This window comes from Sus scrofa, chromosome 2 (assembly GCF_000003025.6).
Source record: "Sus scrofa isolate TJ Tabasco breed Duroc chromosome 2, Sscrofa11.1, whole genome shotgun sequence".
In the NCBI taxonomy this organism is placed as follows: Eukaryota; Metazoa; Chordata; class Mammalia; order Artiodactyla; family Suidae; genus Sus; species Sus scrofa.
The window spans coordinates 12,536,757-12,558,066 of record NC_010444.4 but is presented as its reverse complement, the minus strand read 5'-3'; the positions used below and the strand labels follow the sequence as shown (position 1 = coordinate 12,558,066).

General features: G+C 39.7%; 1 protein-coding gene across 1 annotated transcript in view; it reads right to left on the bottom strand.

Moving 5' to 3' along the window:
- The window catches only part of LPXN (leupaxin), a 47,977-nt gene that overhangs the window by 24,690 nt on the left and 1,977 nt on the right, over positions 1–21,310 (bottom strand). The window contains exons 2-3 of the mRNA XM_013994304.2: positions 17,769–17,926; positions 10,919–10,965 (exon numbers count right to left, since the gene is read on the bottom strand). Of these exons, the coding sequence (XP_013849758.2) occupies positions 10,919–10,965; positions 17,769–17,926 (205 nt within the window). The remainder of the gene's footprint in view (positions 1–10,918; positions 10,966–17,768; positions 17,927–21,310) is intronic.

The window sequence follows — 21,310 nt, the reverse complement described above, 5'->3', positions numbered from 1 at the left end:
AGAGAACATTGTATACACACACTATATGTGTGTGCATGCGTATGTGTGTGTGTGTGTGTGTGTGTGTGTATGAGAGAGAGAGAGAAGCCTATATAAAAATAGCAGAAATATGTTAAAAAACATAGTGGCTAGGGAGTGCGTATAACATTCATCCAAGAATGGTTCAACCTTATGAAAAGGATTATTACAATTCACCATACTAACAAAAAAGAGAAAATCTTTATAAACGTATTGAAAGGTATGGAGTTCCCGTCACGGCTCAGCAGTTAACGAACCCGACTAGTATCCATGAAGATGCAGGTTTGATCCCTGGCCTCACTTAGTGGGTTAAGGATCTGGCGTGGCTGTGGCTATGGTGGAGGCCAGCAGCTGTGGCTCTGATTCGACCCCTAGCCTGGGAACTTCCACAGGTCCTAAGACAAAACAAACAAACAAAAAACGTATTGAAAGGTGCTAAAGAAATTTAACCACCATTCTTTTTTGCACTGAACCCTCTGCATATGGAGGTTTCCAGGCTAGGGGTTGAATCGAACTGTAGCTGCCGGCCTACATCACAGCCACAGCATCGTGGGATCTCAACCACCTCTGCGACCTATACCACAGCTCATAGCAACACTGGATCCTTAATCCACTGAACAAGGCCAGGGATTGAAACCCTGTCCTCATGGATACTAGTCGGGTTTGTTAAATGCTGAGCCACAATGGGAACTCCTTAACCACCATTCTTGTTGAAGATCAAGGAAAAGAAAAAAAATTCCATAACCTGACAAAATATATCTATAAGCAGCCTCATATTTAACAGTCAAATATAAACACACTTTAAATTAAAAGAGGAGGAGGTTAAGGATCCTACTATCATTGCTAGCCTCCAAGATTATTCCAAACACGTTAGCAAAAGCATTTAAAAGTAAAAATAAGATATATATATATATATATATATATATATATATATAAAAAACATAAAGCGTTCTCACTCTTTCAAAATAAATGGTATTAATACATACTTAGAAAATGTCAGATAAATGATTTAACAACTATTATAACGATTTTTTTTTTTTTTTTTTTTGTCTTTTTAGGCCATACCCACCACATATGGAAGTTCCCAGGCTAGGGGTCAAATTGGAGCTACAGCTCCCAGCCTATGCCACAGTCACAGCAATGCTAGATCTGAGCCATGTCTGTGACCTATACCACAGCTCATGGCAAACGCTGGATCCTTGATCCACTGAGCAAGGCCAGGGATCGAACCCACGTCCTCATGGATACTAGTCAGGTTTGCTACTGTTGAGCCACAATGGGCAGTCCTATAATGAATTTTTAAAAATCAAATATTGACTAGATACAAGAATAAAATGAAATGCATCTTTCCTATAGACCAGTAACTGATTTGAAGATCCAACGGGGAGAAGATGTGTTCACAATACCAAAAAATAAAAAAAAATTTTTTTAAAGTAAGAATAAATGTAACAAGAAATGTGTAAGATTTCTACGAAGGAAAATCACTGGTACAAGCCAGAGAAGACCCACATAAAGATGCATAATATGATGTCCGTTTCTCCTAATTAAACTATAAATTCAAAATACTTCATACAAAAATCATAACAGACTTATTCAAATTAATAGGCTGATGCTAAAATTCACAGGCCAGAACGTTCAAGACAATTTTGAAAAAAAGGAAAGGAAACACAAACTGGAGAAAATTTGCCCCAATAGATGCAGTATCCTTTAGAGTGACAATATTTTAATTTGTGTGATATTGGTAGAGAAACAGACAAGTAAATCAGGAGTAGAATAGAAAACTCACCTACGAGCACATTGCACATGGTAAATGTGACATTTCAAACAATCAAAAACAGAGTATTCAAATCAAGGCACATGACAATGTATTTGAAACACAATAAATTTGGGTTCCTAATGCACTATACACAAAATTGTGTTTTTTTGTTTTTATTTTTTAAAAGATTGAATTTCATTACACAATCATTTCTAGGGTCGCACCCACAGCATATGGAGGTTCCCAGGCTGGGGTCGAAAGCTGTAGCCACCGGCCTACACCACAGCTACAGCAACACCAGATCTGAGCCACATCTGCAACCTGTACCACAGCTCATGGCAATGCCAGATCCTTAACCCACTGAGTGAGGCCAGGGATTGAACCTGTATCCTCATGGATGCTAGTCAGATTCATTTCCACTGAGCCATGACAGGAACTCCACTCATTCTTCTTTTAAATTTTTATCCTTCATTTTTTATTGAAGTATATAGTTGATTTAAATGTTGTGTTAATTTCTGCTGCACAACAAAGTGATTCAATTATACAGATATATGCATTCTCTATTTTTTTTTTTTTTTTTTTTTTTTTTTTTTTTTTGCTTTTTAGGGGCCGCACCTGTGGCATGTGGAGGTTCCCAGGCTAGGGGTCGAATCAGAGCTACAGCCACTGGCCTGCACCACAGCCACAGCAACACAGGATCTAAGCCGAGTCTGCAACTTACACCACAGCTCACGGCGACGCTGGATCCTTAACCCACTGAGCCAGGCCGGGGATCGAACCCACATCCTCATGGATGCTAGTTGGGTTCTTTAACTGCTGAGCCAAAGGGAACTCCTATGCTTTCTCTTTTTTCATATTCGTTTCCATTATGGCTTATCAGAGGATATTGAATCTAGTTTCCTGTGCTATACTGTAGGACCTTGTTTTTATCCATTCTCTATATAACAGCTTACATCTACTAACTCCAACTCCTACCCAATCCCTCCTCCAAACCCTCCCCCTTGGCAACCATGGTCTGACCATGGATCTGTTTCCTTTTTGTAGAAAGGTTCATTTGCATCATATTTTAGATTCCACATATAAGTGATATCATATGGTATTTGTTGCTCTCTTTCTGACTTACTTCAATTAGCAGGATAATCTCTAGGTGCATCCATGCTGCCACAAATGGCATTATTTCGTTCTTTATTATGGACGAGTAGTAGTCAATGTATTCAGTGTAGGAAGGTTCCCTTTTCTCCACACCCTCTCCAGCATTTGTTATTTATAGACTTATTAATGATGGCCATTCTGACCAGTGTGAGGTGGAATACCTCACTGTAGTTTTGATTTGCATTTCTCTAATAATTAGTGATGTTGAACATATTTTCATGTGCCTATTGGCCACTGCATTTCTTCTTTGTAGAAAATGTATATTTAGGTCTTCTGCCCATTTTTCAATTGGGTTGTTTGTTTTTTTGTTGTTGACTTGTTCAGTATTTTGGAAATTAAACCCTTGTCAGTCTTATTGTTTGCAAATATTTTCTCCCATTCTGTAGGTTGCCTTTTTTTTATGGTTCCTTTGCTGTGCAAAAGCTTATAAGTTTCATTAGGTTCAATTTGTTTAGAAGAAATAAACAAGTTTCTAGAAACATACAGCCCAACAAAACTGAATCAAGAAGAAATAGATAAATTGAATAGACCAACCACTAGAAGTGAAATAGAATCTGTACTTTAAAAACTCCCTATAAAAAAAGTCCAGAACTGGATGGCTTCACAGACATATTCAACCAAACACACAAAAAAGAACTTATATTGATCCTTCTCAAACTCTTACAAAAAATTACAGAGGAGGGAACACCCAAGGACATTCTAGGAAGCCACCATCACCCTGATACCAAAACCAGACAAAGACACCTCCAAACAATAAAAATAAAATTTCAGGGCAATAAATCTGATGAATAGAGATGCAAAAATTCTCAACAAAATATTAGCAAATTAAACCTAACAGCACATGAAAAAGATCATACACCACAACCAAATGGATTCATTGCAAGTTCATAAGGATGGTTCGACATATGCAAATCACTTAATGTGATACACCACATAAATAAAAATCAAAAACCACATGATCCTCTCAACAGATGCAAAAAAAAGCATTTGACAAAATTCAACATCCACTCATGATAAAAACTCTCACCAAAGTTGATGGAGAGGAACATATCTCAACATAATAAAAGCTATTTATGACAAACTCACAGTCAGTATAATACTCAACAGTGAAAAGCTGAAAGCCTTCCCACTAAAATCTGAACAAAAAAAGGATGTCCATTCTCACTTCTTTTATTCCACATAGTACTGGAAGTTTTACCCACAGCAGTCAGACAAGAAAAAAAAATGAAATTTATCCAAATTGGAAGGAAAGAAGTAAAACTGTCATTATATGCAGATGACATGATATTATATATAGAAAACCCTAGTGACTCCACAAAAAAGTACTAGAACTGACAGGGGAGTTCAGCAAATAGCAGGATACAAGATTAACATAAAGAAATGAGTTGCATTTCTTTACACTAACAATGAAATATCAGAAAGGGAATGTAGGTGGCCCGGTCATGGCTCAGCAAGGTGAAGAACCTGACTAGTATCCATGAGGATGTGGGTTCACTCCCTGGCCTCATTCAGTGGGTAAGGACCCAGTGTTGCCATGAGCTATGGTGTAGGTCGCTGGCACAGCTCAGATCTGGTTTTGCTGTGGCTGTGGCATAGGCTGGCAGCTACAGCTCTGATTTGACCCCTAGCCTAGGAACTTTCATATGCCATGGGTGCAGTCCTAAAAAGACAAAAAAAAAAAAAAAAATAAAAAGAAAGTGATCTGTTTGAAGGTGTGGGGAAAGGGGAACCCTATTCACTGTTGGTGGGAATGTAAATTGGTACAGCCATTGTGGAAAACAGTGTAATAGCTCCTCAAAAATTAAAAATAGTTTAGTTCTAAAAAAAAAAATCTCGCTCCCAAAGATAAAATATGTAGGAATAAACCTGACCAAGGAGGTGAAAGATAGATTTATATGCTGAGAACTATGAAAACATTAATAAAAGAATCTGAAGATGATTCAATGAAATGGAAAGCTATCCCATGTATTTGATTAGGAGAATTAATATGTTAAAATGACTGTACTACCCAAAGCAATTCATGGATTTAATGTAATCCCCCTGAAATTACTCACGATATTTTTCAAAGAACCAGAACAAATAATATACATCGTCTCTGACTGTGCATAATTTTAGAAAATTAGAGTGATCCTTTTTTCATGTTGTAAAGTTAAGTCTTCCATAGCCCGATGCACACCCTTATTTGTCCTTTGCAACCATATAGTTGACCTTAATTGAGTATGTACATTACACCAGACTGTCTGTACAGGGTTTTACATGTTTTCTTTCAGTCTTCATAAAAACCTTAAGATATGTATTATCACCTCCAGATGAAAAAGCTGGGCCTGAGGAAATTAAAAACTTTGCTTTACAGGAGTTCCCGGTATGGCTCAGTGGTAATGAACCTGACTAGGATTCATGAGGACAAGGGTTCCATCCCTGGCCTCGCTCAGTGGGTTAAGGATCCAGTGCTGCTGTGAGTGGTGGTGTAGGTTGCAGGTGAGGCTCAGATCCCATGTTGCTGTGGCTGTGGCGTAGGCTAGCAGCTGCAGCTCTGATTCAACCCATAGCCTGGGAACTTCCATATTAAAAGACAAAAAAAAACCAAAACCAAACACAACTTTGCTCTATAGGAGTTCCCTGGTGGTCTAGTGGTTAGGACTCAGCACTTTTATTGCCACTGCCTAGATTTGATCCCTGCTCTGGGAACTAAGGTCCCACATCAAGGTGAAAACAAAACAACATCAAAAACCCCTTTGCTCTACACAATACAAATTGGTCCTATAACCTGTGAAGCTTGTGCTCTCTGTCACTAAACTATCTTCTAAAATGAGGCATAGGAGTTTCCGTTGTGGCTCAGTGGTAACGAACCCAACCAGTACCCATGAGGATGTGAATTTGATCCCTGGCCTTGCTCAGGGGGTTAAAGATCTGGTGTTGCCATAAGCTGTGGTGTAGTTTGCAGACACGGCTAGGATCTGGTATTGTGGCTGTGGCATAGGCTGGCAGCTCCAGCTCTGAATGGACCCCTTGCCTGGAAATTTCCATATGCCACAGGTGCAGCCCTAAAAAAAAAACATAAATAAAAGCAAAAAATAAAATAAAATAAATAAAATGAGGAACAAAGGCTATGTAGTTTTCAAATGCATCATGTACCATAATTTATTAAACCAATCATTTCCATAGAGAACATTCTGGGAAGTGGATCACTGGGTTATATAGGTAACTAACTCTAGGGTAATGTACATAACGAGGTTAACCAAGAAGCTTAGCTAACAACCCACCAAACTGTCTCTCTGTCTCTCTCTCTCTCTCACACACACACTGACACATAAATAAAACCAAATATTCTCTCTTTCATTAAATAGATTTTTTAAAATGATCACAAAGGCTTACTAATTATTTTTGTGTACTTATTAATTAGGGAAAAGGTAAAAGGGGGATGGATATCTTCCTCTTTTAAGAAAAAAAAAAGACTGGAGTTCCTGCTGTGGTGCAACGGGATTGGCAGTGTCTCTGGAGCACTGGGGACGCAGGTTCAATCCCCGGCCCAGCACAGGGGGTTAAGCACTGCCACAGCTGCGACTCAGATCTCATCTCCTGATTCCTGTTCCAGGAACTCCATATGTGTGGGACGGCCAAAAAAGGGGGGAAAAAAAAAGAAAAGAAAAAAAGGACTGTCTCTTGGGTACGACATGGCCTGCTACTGACTCACACTGGAGTATTTAACAAGAGAAATGTAGGAGGAAAGTGGATAGTTTCCCCTCTGAAAAGCGTTTACCTTTTAGGTGCAACATGGCCTCCTGCCAGACCAAAGTTTGAAACTGGGTCTTTTGTTTGTACGTTCATTTTCTGGAGGGAGAATTTAAGCACAAAAATGGTCAGGTATGCAAGTGATTGATTTAGTCCTTGGGCACTTCCAACAAAGCGCAGAGGAGCCTCTGGCACAGCGCTTTCCAGTCATGATCCTTTAGTGAGTGCTGGCATAGGAGTGCGCCTTAGAAATACAAAAGCAGCAGGACTGTGTTGTGCCCCAGTGGACACTGCATGTAGTTTCTTTCTTTCTTTTTTTTTTTTTTTTTTTTTTTTTTGGTAGGGGGCCACATCGGTGGCATATGGAATTTCCTGGAACAAGGGGTCAAATCGGAGCTGCAGCTGCCGGCCTACACCACAGCTACCACCGCAACACCAGATCTGAGACACGCCTGCAACCCACACTGAAGCTCTTGGCAACGCTGGATCCTTAACTCACTGACTGGGCGAGGCCAGAGCTCAAACCCGCATCCTCATTGATGCTGGTCAGGTTCTTAACTGCTGAGCCACAACAGGAACTTCTAAATGTTGTTTCTTATATGGGTCCGTATAATCCTAATAGCTTATCCTTCTCACAGTTGGTGGCATACTTGTTACTTATTGAAAGAACTCTCACTGGTTCCTAACTAGACTCCTAGTGCAGGGTATAAAGAGAAATGGATCATTGTCATAACATCGTTAAGTGTAATTGAGTCAACAGTGTAAGCTTCTTCTTTTTTTTTTTTTTGGTCTTTTTAGGGCTATACTCAAAGCATATGGGGGTTCCAGGCTAGGGGTCGAATTGGAGCTACAGCTGCTGGCCTACACCACAGCCATGGCAACATGGGATCCAAGCTACCACGTCTACAACCTACACCACAGCTCACCCACAGTGCCAGATCCCAGGCCCACTGAGCAAGGCCAGGGATCGAACCTGCATCCTCATGGATACTAGTCAGATTCATTTCTGCTGAGCCACGACAGGAACTTCAACAGTGTAAACTTCTAATTACTAAGTGAGAGACCTTGAAGAGTTGATGATTACATCATGACAGGAAATGTTTTTGAGAAGAGAGAAACCTCAAGGCAGAGCCTTTATGATTTGTCCCCTGACCTCCCGAAGATAGTGAGGGTGCTTAGCAATGCTATCAGCAACAACTTCATTACTCAGAGATTTTAATAACACAAATACAAGAGATGCACGTAAAAGAATCCAGACTTCACGGAGTTCCCGTCGTGGAGCAGCGGAAACGAATCCAAATAAGAACCATGAGGTTGCGGTTCGATCCCTGACCTTGCTCAGTGGGTTAAGTAGCCGGCTGCTACAGTTCTGGTCCGACCCCTAGCCTGGGACCCTCCATATGCCGTGGGGTGCAGCCCTAAAAAAGGACAAAAAGGAAAAAAAAAAAAAAGAATCCAGACTTCTCAAGTGAGGGGCTTCATCTTTTCCCCTTCTTTCCTCTGCAATATTTTTATGAAATAATTCACCCCTACTCTTACCAAAATTATTTTTGTGTAAAAGGGACATTCCTAAATATTATCATATCACCATGTTCACAACTGGTATTGAATAGATTTTCATGGTTGAAAGCAATGTTTGGTTAAATTTAAGCAAGCCAGAGGAAATGGTAGAGACAGACTGCAGGAATCTCTGTTTCTGAGTCTCAGGCTCTATCTGTACAGGGGAGCCTTGTAGGCTCTGAATTATACCAGCCTCGGATTTGTATCAGCCGGTTACATATTTACCAGGTCACCTGGATCTCCTATCACCCTCCCACACAGATCTATGCAGTAAGTATCACTCAGCCATGGTAAGTATATCAAATCGAGGTCCTCTCAGGAAATGCAAACACTGGGGGTAAACAGAAAGAACTTAATCCAGAAATTCGATTACACAGGTGATGGGAGCGCTAAGAAGCAAACAGAAAACACTGAGGGAACCCCGCGATTAGCTACAGCAGGAAGCCATTAGGCCAAAGGGACCGAACAAAGAGGCAGAATTACCAGAGCCCAGGAGCCCAGGGCTACGGGCATAAACTGGAACCACAGCAGACCTGCTTTTCTACAAATGAAGCCATAACAGGAGATACACCTGCTGACAGAGACACTGTGGTGAGAGAGAAAGTGGGGGTGCAAGTGCCCTAAATTTCCCTGCCTTTCACCCTCTGGTCTCTCTACAGTGTCTCCCATTGATGGAAGCCAGTGAGAGCCAACAAACTCTGGAGCCTAGAAAACCCAACCTCCAGGAGTCAGCTCCCCCAGAATACAGAGCAGAGTGAAAGAGGGAGAAAGGGGTTTGATGGGAAATAGACCAAAGAGTTGGACTGCAGAGGAGAAGGTGTCAATAAGTCAGTATTGCATGCCATCAGCCAATCACAGCGTCAGATGTAGAGGAAAACGGCTTTGGTTTGGGCTCGTTTTCATATGGGACGTTCCTGTGTTTATTAGCATTTCTCTTAAAGTCTTGGTTTAATCAATTTAAAAAAATCAAATATTTTCTGAGAGCCTATTGTGTACCAGGCACGGTTTTGTTGTTGTTTTGCTTTGTTTTCATTTTTTTTTATGAGGAGGAGAGATAGGAAGGCCTTGGAGGCATACCCACGGGCAGCTTCCTAGAATTGGAATAAACTGGCAGTATGCATTAGTAAAGCGGCTTCACTCTCCTCAAAGCAGAAAGTGCCCTGAAGTTCCCGTTGTGGCTCAGGGGAAATGAATCCAACTAGAAACCATGGGGTGGAGGGTTTGATCCCCGGCCTTGCTCAGTGGGTTAAGGATCCGGTTTGCCGTAAGCTGTGTGTAGGTCAAGGATGTGGCTCAGATGCTGTGTTGCTGTGGCTGTGGTGTAAGCTGGCAGCTGGAGCTCCAATTGGACCCCTAGCCTGGGAACCTCCATATGCTGAGAATGCGATCCTAAAAAGCAGCAACAACAACAACAACAACATAACAACAACAAAAAGAGAGAAAGAAAGTGCCCTAAGGTAGGGAGTTATTTAAAAAGACTCTTTGATAACAGCATCCTTCCCTTATTTTTGTGCCATGTGTGCACTTATGAAACCAAATAAAATGTGGTATAGTACCCTTCACCAAGCATAAACCTTTGCTATCTACACGGTAAGCTCTTTAATTAGCTTCCCAGAACATTGTATGACTTAAAATTTCAAGCTATAACTAGAGAACATTTTTTTTTTAGACTGTCAATTCTGCTTTGGCCAGAAGAAATAATTTAGTAAGTGGATCTGTTTCAATACATAACTTTTATTTAAAAAGAATCCCAGAGTTGCCAATGTGGCTCAGTGGGTTAAGAATCTGACAAGTATCCATGAGGATGCAGGTTTCAATCCCTGGCCTCACTCAGCGGGTTAAAGGATCCAGTGTTGCCATGAGCTGTGGTGTAGGTCACAGATGTGGCTTGGATCCCGCCTTGCTGTGGCTGTGGTGTAGACAGGCAGCTGCAGCTCCCGTTGGACCCCTAGCCTGGGAACTTCCATATGCCCCAGGTGAGGCCCTAAAAAAAAATTTAATTAATTAATTAATTAAATTTAATTTTAAAAAATAAAAAGAAATCCCTTGGAGTTCCTGCTGTGGTAAAGTGGGTTAATGATGTGGCTTGTCTCTGCGGAGGTGCAGGTTCGATCCCTGGCCCACTGCAGTGGTTAAGAATTAGTGTTGCTGCAGCTAGAGTGTAGATCACAACTCTGGCTTAGATTGAATCCCTGGCCTGGGAATTTCCATATTCCATAGGTGTTGTGGAAAAAGAACCAAAAAAAAAAAAAAAAAAAGGAATTCTTTCACAACTAAATATATTTTGAGCAGTTATGGAAAGAAATATATATTCATTAGCCTGCTGTGGAAATCCACTGTCTTAATTCACCCCTGATCCTAGCTCTGATTTTGTTGGAATTTTACTGAAATTTCTTTAGGAGTTTTCTCTTTTGTGAACTGCAGCATGATATCTGGAATAGCTGGCCCAAAACAACTGTGGTAACTTGGACTATTTACACTTTTTGAGGTGGTAAAGGAAACAACAGAGCCTACTACCCTGGATAACCCACCTAGAAACCAGGCCCCTTGAGAAACTGCCAAGTCAGCTGGGCAGAATTCCCTCTGCTCACGGAAGATGCAACAAGGAAGAGGGTGGTAGGCGTTCTAATAATAAACACTTGCAAAGCAAATCATGACAATTACCTAATAACCTCAATTCTTAACTATTAAAAAGAGTACCTGTAGACTCTGGGCTCCTGGATGTTGGTGGTATACACGAGCTGCACCTATGACACACAATGACAGAGAAGAACAAAGAGTGAATTTCTGTTATTAGGATACTGGTCCTTATCTACACCCTGAGTTGGAGGAAGTTTTTAGCTTCTAAAAGAGACTGATAATAGCATATCTGAAATCTCCTTTCACAAGGCAGAGGAGGACTAGCCACTCCACAGAGAAAAGCTAAATCCTAAGCGCAGTAGCTGGCAAGTGAACAAATATGGCATCCCCCACCTTGCCCTAAAAGCACTGACATAGGAGTTCCCATCATGGCTCAGTGAACCCAACTAGTAGCCATGAGGATGCGGGTTCGATCCCAGGCCCCACTCAGTGGGTTAAGGATCCAACGTTGCCATGAGCTGTGGGGTAGGTTGCAGATGAGGCTCAGATCTGGCATTGCTGTGGCTGTGGTGTAGACCGGCAGCTACGGTTCCAATTCGACCCCTAGCCTGGGAACCTCCATATGCCACACCTGTGACTGGGCCTAAAAAGAAGAAGAAAAAAGAAAACAAAAAGCATTGATATAGAGATGTTATCTTACTCAGAAAGGAACCATAAAACAAACAAGTCAAAGCAAAGCCTCTAATTAGACAGGATGGTGTCTGGAGAGGATGACACACAATTACATTTACCATACCAAAAGAAATAACGAGTGACACTAAAGTACCCTTGGCCAGTAGTTCATTTTATTTTGTGAATAAATATTTATTGAGTGCCTGTCATGTGCCAGGGCCAGGGATACTGCAGTCAAAAAACGAAACCAGGAGTTCCCGTCGTGGCGCAGTGGTTAACGAATCTGACTAGGAACCATGAGGTTGTGGGTTCGGTCCCTGCCCTTGCTCAGTGGGTTAACGATCGGCATCTGGCGTTGCCGTGAGCTGTGGTGTAGGTTGCAGATGCGGCTCGGATCCTGCGTTGCTGTGGCTCTGGCATAGGCTGGAGGCTACAGCTCCAATTCGACCCCTAGCCTGGGAACCTGCATATGCTGCGGGAGTGGCCCAAGAAATAGCAAAAAGACAAAAAAAATAAATAAAATAAAATAAAATATAAAAAATCGAAACCAAACAGAGGGACAAAAAATTGTTCCTGAGCCTTATGTTATGGTAGAGAGAAAGAGATCGTAACCAAAATGAATATGTCGAAAAAATAATTCCTACAGATTAATGAGGGTGGAAGATGAGAAATTGGGGAGGGATGGCATTTATAAATACATTGGTTGGGGAAGGACTCACTGAAAAAGGACACTTGAGCAAAGACTTATGGGAAGTGAGGAAAGTATGCAGGTATCATGGATAATATTGTCCAGGTAGAGAGCACCCCAGAGCATCTATGGAACAGAAAGGAGTCCAGTGTGACATGAGCAGAGTGAACCAGTGAGACAGGGGCCAGGAGTACAAAGGGCCAAATATGCAGGGAGGTGACTATACAATTTATAACTCAATTGGGACACCTTTAGGAGTGAAAGAGGGTACTAAAAATAATATTACTTTAATTTTTGAGATATGTATTTGACAAAAATTTTTGTATTATATTGGGGGACCTATAAAAGAATCCTATTCAAATTGAAGTTTTCTAGACTATTTTTATTTTCTTTGTTTTTTTAATTTTTTTTTTTTCAGGGCATACAGGAAGCATATGGAAGTTCTCTTGCTAGGGGTGGAATGGGAGTTGCAGCTGCTGGCCTGCAGCACAGCCACAGCAATGCCAGCTCCGAGCCACATTATGACCTACACCAGAGCTCATGGCAATGCCAGATCCTTAACCCACTGAGTGAGGCCAGGGATCGAAGCCACATCCTCATGAATACTAGTTGGGTTCTTAACCCACTGAGCCATAATGGGAACTCTTTTTTGAACATTTAAAAATAGTACAAGTCGAATGCTTCTGTGGCTCAGTGGTTAAGGATCCAGCATTGTCACTGATGTGGCTTAGGTCACAGCTATGGTACGGGTTCGATCCCTGGCCCAGGAACTTCCATATGCTGTACGCATGGCCAAAGAAAATAAAATAAAATAGTACAAGTAAATAATTTTCTTGAGATGTATCTATACATATAACTTAATTGGCTACTTAGCCATTGTTGTCTTTAACATTATGATGTGAACATTTTCCTGAAATGTCTTTTTTTTTTTCAATATGATCTTATTTACATATTTTTTTATGAAATTGCAATCTTCTGCAAAGCTGTATTTTATGGTTAATATAGCTGAAATTGTTGACACTCTTAACTGCTGCTTCTCCATAGATCGTAATACATTTAATTGAAAAAATACTCCCTTGCTAGATGCTGATGAATCAGAGGAAAATCTGCTAAATGAAAGATATCCTCAATTCTATTTTTTACGTTAAAATGTATAACTGTTTCAGCTCCAATGTGCTGAATTTCTGCCTCCATTTAGTGCGTCTTTCTTCAAAAGTATTTTTATGACAGCTCTTATGTTGTCTCTTTTTGTGATGTCTTTTAACTTTTTGCCAAATATAGATATGCAAAATCATAGGCCTTCACAATTTCATCCCATCCTGATGGAGGATATAAATGTATCCAGTCAAAATCAGAAGGTCCCTCAAAATCACGAGGTTTCCAAAGCACAATTTTTGAGTTAGGTAATTAAATCATTTGGGCTCTCATCTTTTGATTTGTTCAGCTCCTCTCTGGCTTTTACAGGGAGAAATCTGAGCTTCTTCCTTTTTGCAAGCTTTGTTTCACATAATTGCAGCTTGTTAAAAAAAGTTCAAAAGCTAAATTTTCATGCTACATTCATTGAATAATTCAGTTAAATATTTCCAATAGGTTTTGCACATAATGTGGCCTAAATTTAGGTTACTTTAAAAAGTGGCTCAGGCATTTCTAAAACTCAGTTAGGCAATGCAGACCGAAGATACATACAGTCATGCTAATGTATTTTTGGATTCAACAACAGCTTCTGTCACAAAAGTTTCGCAGATGAGCTATAGATATATACACTCTGTGTATAAATATACATAAACATATAACTTGTAAATTTTAGCAACTGCAGTTTCTATCTTGATTGGTAGAATAGAACAGCATATTTGGATACAGTCATAAACTCTGTGCACATTACCACCAATTCCAAGTATATTTCTGCTCCATAGGCTTTTAAATATGTAAGAACATTGACTTTACCGCAATGCTGTGCTCCACCAAAATGTGCAGTAATATTGTCATCCCCTAAAACAACAGTTTATCTCCTCATTGAGCTTTTCAACTAAATTTTTTTTTTTTATTTTCCCACTGTACAGCAAGGGGGTCAGGTTATCCTTACATGTATACAGTGCAATTACAGTTTTTTCCCCCACCCTTTCTTCTGTTGCAACATGAGTATCTAGACATAGTTCTCAATGCTATTCAGCAGGATCTCCTTGTAAATCTATTCTAGGTTGTCAACTAAATTGACAATGGCAACATTGATGCAACTGGAGATTCTCATACTAAGTCAAAAAGGGAGAAAGACAAATGCCATATAATTTATATGTGGAATCTAAAATATGGCACAGATGAACCTATCTGCAGAACAGAAACAGACATACAGGCATGGAGAGCAGACCTGTGGTTGCCAAGGGGGAGGAGGAGGGAGTGGGATGGACTGGGAATTTGGGGTGAGTAGATGCAAACTATTACACTTAGAATGTAAAAGCAATGAGATCCTACTGTGCAGTTCAGGGAACTATGTCCAAACTCTTGTGACAGAACATGATGGAAGATACTATGAGAAAAAGAACATATATATATATGTATGACTGGGTCACTTTGCTGTACAGGAGAAATTGCCACAACATTGTAAATCAACTATACTTTAACAAAAAAAAATTTTAAAATAAATAAATTTATAATGGCATTAATAACATCAGATGTTTCACTTTAGAAGAGAATGAACTTCTAAATACTTTACGTTGATCCTTTGAATTAGATGTAAAAATTATACCATTTTGGAATCAACAAAAATTGTAATTGAGGCCTCTGATGGCACTGATATAAATCTAGCATTATCTGATGGTTTGCAAGAAGAATCAATTCATTAATCATCACCAATTCACTTCACCTATCAGCACAAGAAAACTTAGTGTTGAAAATGAGTAAAATTAATTTGGAAGCGTCATTTGATCCAAATGGAAAGATATGCTTCACAATGACATGTAAACACACCTCTGCAGCTTTACATATTGAATCGTCATCAGCTGGCTCATTCTTCTTAAATTAAATATATATATGTTGTTTTTTTAGGACCACATCTGCTGCATACGGAAGTTCCCAAGCTAGGGGTCGAATCAGAACTGTAGCTGCCAGCCTACACCACAGCCACAGCAACTCGGGATCCAAGCCACATCTTCGACCTATACCACAGCTCATGGCTATGCAGAATCCTTAACCTACTGAGTGGGGATTGAATCTGCATCCTCATGGATATTAGGTTCCTGATTGTTGAGCCACGATGGGAACTCCTGTTTTGGCTCAGCAGAAATGAATCTGACTAGTATCCATGAAGATGCAGGTTTGATCCCTGGCCTCGCTCAGTGGGTTAAGGATCCGGCGTTGCCGTGAGCTGTGGTATAGGTTGCAGATGCGACTACAGACTCGGCTTGGATCTGGTGTTGCTGTGGCTGTGTCATAGGCCGGCGGCCACAGCTTCCATTCGACCCCTAGCCTGCGAAGCTCCATACGCTGCAGATGCCACCCTAAAAATACAAAAAAAAAAAAAAAAAAAAAAAAAGAAAAAGAAAAAAAGAGTACTTAGCTTCTAATTCCTAAACACAATTTGCATGACATTATGCCCCAATTTCCCATATTTCTTTCAGACCCCAAGGAGGCTCCTTGAATCTCACAGACTACCACATGGACCACAGGCAGGGTGGGAATGGTGGTACAGAAAGCAGTAAGCAGGGAGGAAAAAAAGTCTCAAGCTTTTTTTTCCTGTACCACATAAGACCAGAGGAATTAGCTGCCCAGACTGCTGTGCTTGAGCTTTTAGATTTAACAGCACCCTGCATTTTATCCTTCAAAGTCAGTCAGATTTTGTCTGAGGATCAGGAAATGAGAGACAAGTTATCATGAGTCATTTTTTAGATCCAGCTATAATAAAATACGAGCTCTGGTCCCTGCACGTGTGTTTTACATGCTAGTAGGTGAGACTATGAAAAAAGCCGGAAGAACCCAACGGAGGTCTATTAGCCTATGCTGGTTTACTTTAACGCAAATGTTAATTTTAAAAAAACTCACAAAAAAATAATATATATAAAATCTAGGTTAAAAGGTAAAGTCGATAATAGGATGGCAAGAAAATAAGCACAAACCCAGGGCTTTTCCAAGTGAATGAAGACATATGGTCACCCCATTAGGTCGGTGTAAAGACTGTGGCTTTTACTCCAAATGAGATGAGAATTCATCAAAGAATGAGAGGATCTGCTTTAAGTTTTATAGGATTATCCCGGCTACTATTTGGAGACTAACTTGCAGGGAGGTCAGGGAGTCTATGGCTACAATCTCAGTGAGAACAAAGACAATAGCTCCCTAGTAGAGACAGACATGTGCATCCTTAAAACTACTATGTAGCTTCAAGGAAGCACAGATAAAGGGAAAACCTACCCATAGGCTTAAATTTCAAGTCTGTGCTATTTTAAATTTCATAAAAGTGTCCAAGGGTGAATCAGACTATCCTAGTTCAAAAATACCAGGTATGAAGAACAGCTATGTTAATTCCTCTTCCACTAATCCATTTTCATCAAGCCACCTTCTAATTCTAAAGTTAATGCATGTAGACTTATCCGTAGGAAAGGAATATATATAGCAGCAGATGCTAGTATCTGCTTTACTTTATAGTTTAAACTCAAACCAGAAATTAATAAATTGAATTTCTGGAGTTTTTTAATATATAATCTTTTATGAGTTTAGTTTGTTCGTATTGGTTCCCTAGAGCTTCACCATCTCTGGATATACTAATAATTGAATTTCCTAAAATATTCAGCAAAAAACAAGACCTTGAAAGCGGTGACCCTAAAAAGTCATACAGAGAAGATTTGTCTGAGCTGCCACCTGGCCTTGCTTGGGTGCTCTCTGGCCTTACGGAGTGCCATTCCAGTCAAACTGCAACATGCATCTCTGAAACCTAGCCAGTAATGTCAGAATATCATTCCAAGTGAATTAGGGAATACTCTGCCTGTTATCGGGACCTCATTAAAAAAAAAAAAAAATTAGGGAGTTCCCCTTGTGGCCTTGTAGCTCAGTGGAAACAAATCCAATTAGTATCCATGAGGATTCAGCACAATCCCTGGCCTCACTCAGTGGGTTAAGGATAAGGCATTGCTGTGAGCTCTGGTGTAGATCACAGCTGGAGTTTGGATCTGGCTTTGCTGTGGCTGTGCCATAACCCAGCAGCTGTAGCTCTGATTCGACCCCTAGCCCAGGAACTTCCATATGCCAAAGGTGTGGCCCCAAAAAGCCAAAAAACCAAAAAGCCAAAAAAAAAAAATTAGTTCTCAAAGCCTTAGTCTCCCATGATAATTTTCTCAATTCTCCTCCTCTTTCCAACCTTTAAGTTCTCATTGAGGTGTTTGCCAGTGGTTCAGTGGATTAAGGATCCAGCATTGTCACTGCTGCAGCTTGGGTTTGATCCCTGGCCTGGGAAAGTCTGCATGCTTCGAGGGTGGCCAAATAAAGAAATTATAATTGAGTAATCTTTTTTTTTCTCTTCCTTGGAGATTCCCTTTTTGCATCATGTTATATGAGATATAATTAATTTTCAGAAATGCACTCAACTATCTCTATTTCAAGTTACTCCAGTAAATAAAAGGTTACCGAAAAGGAACTTGTGTCATCCTGAGCAGAAGGGACCTTTGAAGTCTCAGCAAGGTCACTCTCCTTTTTGGAATGCCCATCCAGGGAAAGAGAGGCTGGGCTGTCGTATTCATCACTCTCCTGAAGGGTGGAGTGTTCCAGCTCCTCCAACAAGGCATCTACAGCAAAAGACACAAAGGAATCATGATATAGACTATGCATGTTTTTTGGAATAACTCCCCTCTTAAATACCCCTTCCCCCACCACTGTGCCTGCATTCATCTCCCTTTTCTCTTGGGTTAAGGCTATTTTCAAACATCTTCCCTTACTGCTTATTTGACTTCAAGACTGTGATCTATTCTACCAGATGTGTAAAGCCCTACACATACTGTGTCTTATTTCCTATGGTTGCATTCAATTTCAGTCTCATTCTACAATTTGACATTTTTATATTTCAGAGTATTCATTTTTAATCATTTAAATAGAGTGGATCGTGCACAAGGAAAAATATAAGACCTACATATTTTTCCTATCAGAAAAATATAAGCAATTATATTACAGTTTTTCAAGCATACCAGGACATTAAAACTTATTCGTAACCCTTATGATTTTTTTCTTATATCCCCAACACACAACCAAATTCTCAAAGCAGTGTATAAGTAGTCTGTCTTTTAGGGTGTGGGGAGAAAAAGGGATTGGGGAAAAAAACAGGTACTGCAAAATCAAGCAAGATGTTACAATCCAAATAGTTGAGATTTGTTTCTCTCCTGGCTTTCTTGGGAAAAAACAATGGACTTTATTGTGTAAGTGCTACAATGTTATCTTTCTATGTTTGATGAAATTAATGTTAATACATAATAAAGTTAACAAGTGACAGGCATTATGTTCAGGATTTTATACACTTCTCATATATTTAACTATTTATTTATTTAGTCACCTTAATGCTTTGTGGCCAAATATTATCTTTATTTTATAGATTAAGAAAGAGACAAATAACTTGTTTAAGGCCACATGCTGCCATAGCACAGAACCTGGCTGATCCTGGACTATCTGATCCTCAGCCTCTACAAGTCAGAAATTCCCATCTCCATTCTCACATAGGTTCTCTGAGTCATCTTGGCATGCCACTTTCTTCTCTGAAGCTGTTTCCTCATCTACATAGTGAAGCAATTGTATCATAACAGTATTTTTTTAATTGTGGATTGAAACCTACTAGTGAATCTCCAGCAGATTTCTGACTATAGACTGCAGGTTTTTAAATTTTGCAAACACTGTATTATGTTATTTCTAAGGATCTGCCTAGCTTTAAAATCTTCAGATAAGGAAAAGGAACTTTTATAGGTCATTTTTTCTAAAAAAAAAAAAAGGATTTTTATTTATTTCAGATGTTGGGGATGGGCATGTCTTAATGGCATAAGAAAAGATCTAATCATTTCTTACAAGCAAAATATTCTACAGGCTTTCTCTAGCATCCATCTCACAAACATATTGAATTGTATGCACCATTTTAGAGATAAGGAAACTGAGCTAAGCTCTTCAGGGCAAATGACCCTTCAACACATAAACTGTAATGGAAAAAAAGAGATTAAAAGAGACTTAAGAGACTTGTAAATGATTTCAATGCATAATCTTAAACAGGCAAAAAACAAAAAAAGAAACAATTAGGAATATTAAATGCTGAAAATTCAATAAGAAGTACTGTAGATTTATTTTAGGTATGATAAGGATATTTGATGATATTAAGTAATTTCTGTTAATATTTTAGATGTGATCACGGTATTTCATATTATTAAGGAATTACTTCCAAGGATATTCTGGAGGTGATAATGGCATTATGGTTATATGTATAAATGTATATACATATATATATGCTGAAATATTTACAGATGAAATGATATAATGTATGCAATTGCTTTAAAATAAACTAGAAATGGAAGGAATGATTGGGTGTATAAATGAAATAAGATTGAATAAAACTTGATGAATATTTAAGGTGGTTGATGGGTACATCAGATTTCTTTCCTTTTGTCAAATTTTTTTTTTTTTTTTTTGGTCTTTTTAGGGCCACACTCCGCTATATGGAATTCCCAAGCTAGAGGTCAAATCGGAACCACAGCTGCCAGCCTACACCACAGCAACTCAGGATCCCAGCCACGCCTGCAACTTACACACAGCTCATGGCACCACAAGATCCCCAACCTACTGAGGGATGCCAGGGATTGAACCCGAGTCCTAATGGATACTAGATGGGTTCATTACCGCTGAGCCACGACGGGAACTCTCCTTCCGTCAATTTTAAAAGTCTCCACAATAAAACGTTTTTTAAAAGAAAAAGAAAACTACAGTAAGAAGGGAAAGTAACCTTTTTCTCTCAAGACTTTGCAAGCCAGACTGAACACCAAATTGCTGAGTTCCAAATTTTTATTCAGTGGTCCTCTATTAAGATATAGCCTCTTGGAGTTCCAGTCATGGTTCAGTGGTTAAGGAACCTGACTAGCATCCATGAGGATGCAGGTTTGATCCTTGGCCTTGCTCAGTGGGTTAAGGATCCAGTGTTGCTGTAAGCTGCGGTGGAGGCCAGCAGTTGCAGCTCCAACTTGACCTCTAGCCTGGGAACTTCCATATGCTGCAGGTGTGGCCCTAAAACGACAAAAAAAAAAAAAAAAAAAAAAAGATATAGCCTCTTTCTTTTCTATTTTGTAAGCTTCGCTCCAACCAAAAGTCACAGATCCTCTTGGATTCAAAATAAAAAGGCATTTACAGTAAAGATGAGGAGAGACCAAAGACCCTCTACAAGAGAAGCAAAATGTACCACCAAGAGTGCAACATTATCCAGGCAGCATCAGCTAACCAAAGTTACTAAAACACTCCTTTCTGGGTCATGAGTTAACAGGCCTTTCTCTTCCTGTTTTCTGAGTGTACTAACACCCCCAGATTATCTGGCCTTTTGCCTGATTCTATAATTTGAAGATGACTAATTTCAGTATGACAAATACATACGGGATTATTGTTGTGTGGGGGATTTTATTAGACTGAAAACCCTACTGTCCTTTTCTATAGCTCTTCATCTGCAGAAATCAAATGATATCAACATTCACATTGAAGGAATTAAGTGAAGTCTCTTGGGAGTCACACTAGACTGCAATGACTTCATTCAGAGCCAGAGTCTGCTCCAAGTTCCCCTTTATCTAGCATCCCCTTATCATGAGGGTTTAGGTCAGACCTTCTGGATACAAACTACTAACCCTGGGGGAAGTACAGCAGAGAGGAAATATCAGCCCGCCTGGCCAGACCTGTCCTCCGTTCTATTTCTCCCCATTGGAGAAGAAAGTTCACCCTAGGTCCAAGAGGGGGTAGTTACTGAGCTGATGACAATTTAAAGGAGACTTCGAGGTGTAGCTATTAACAGCCTGATGAAGTTTAATCACCTGGATAATATGCATGAATTTTATATATATATATATAAAATATATATATATCTCCTAGGATATATATACAGGATGCCGGATGCTTTCTACATTTCTGGACCACATTACTCTTACCATTCATCCTGCTAAGGAAAT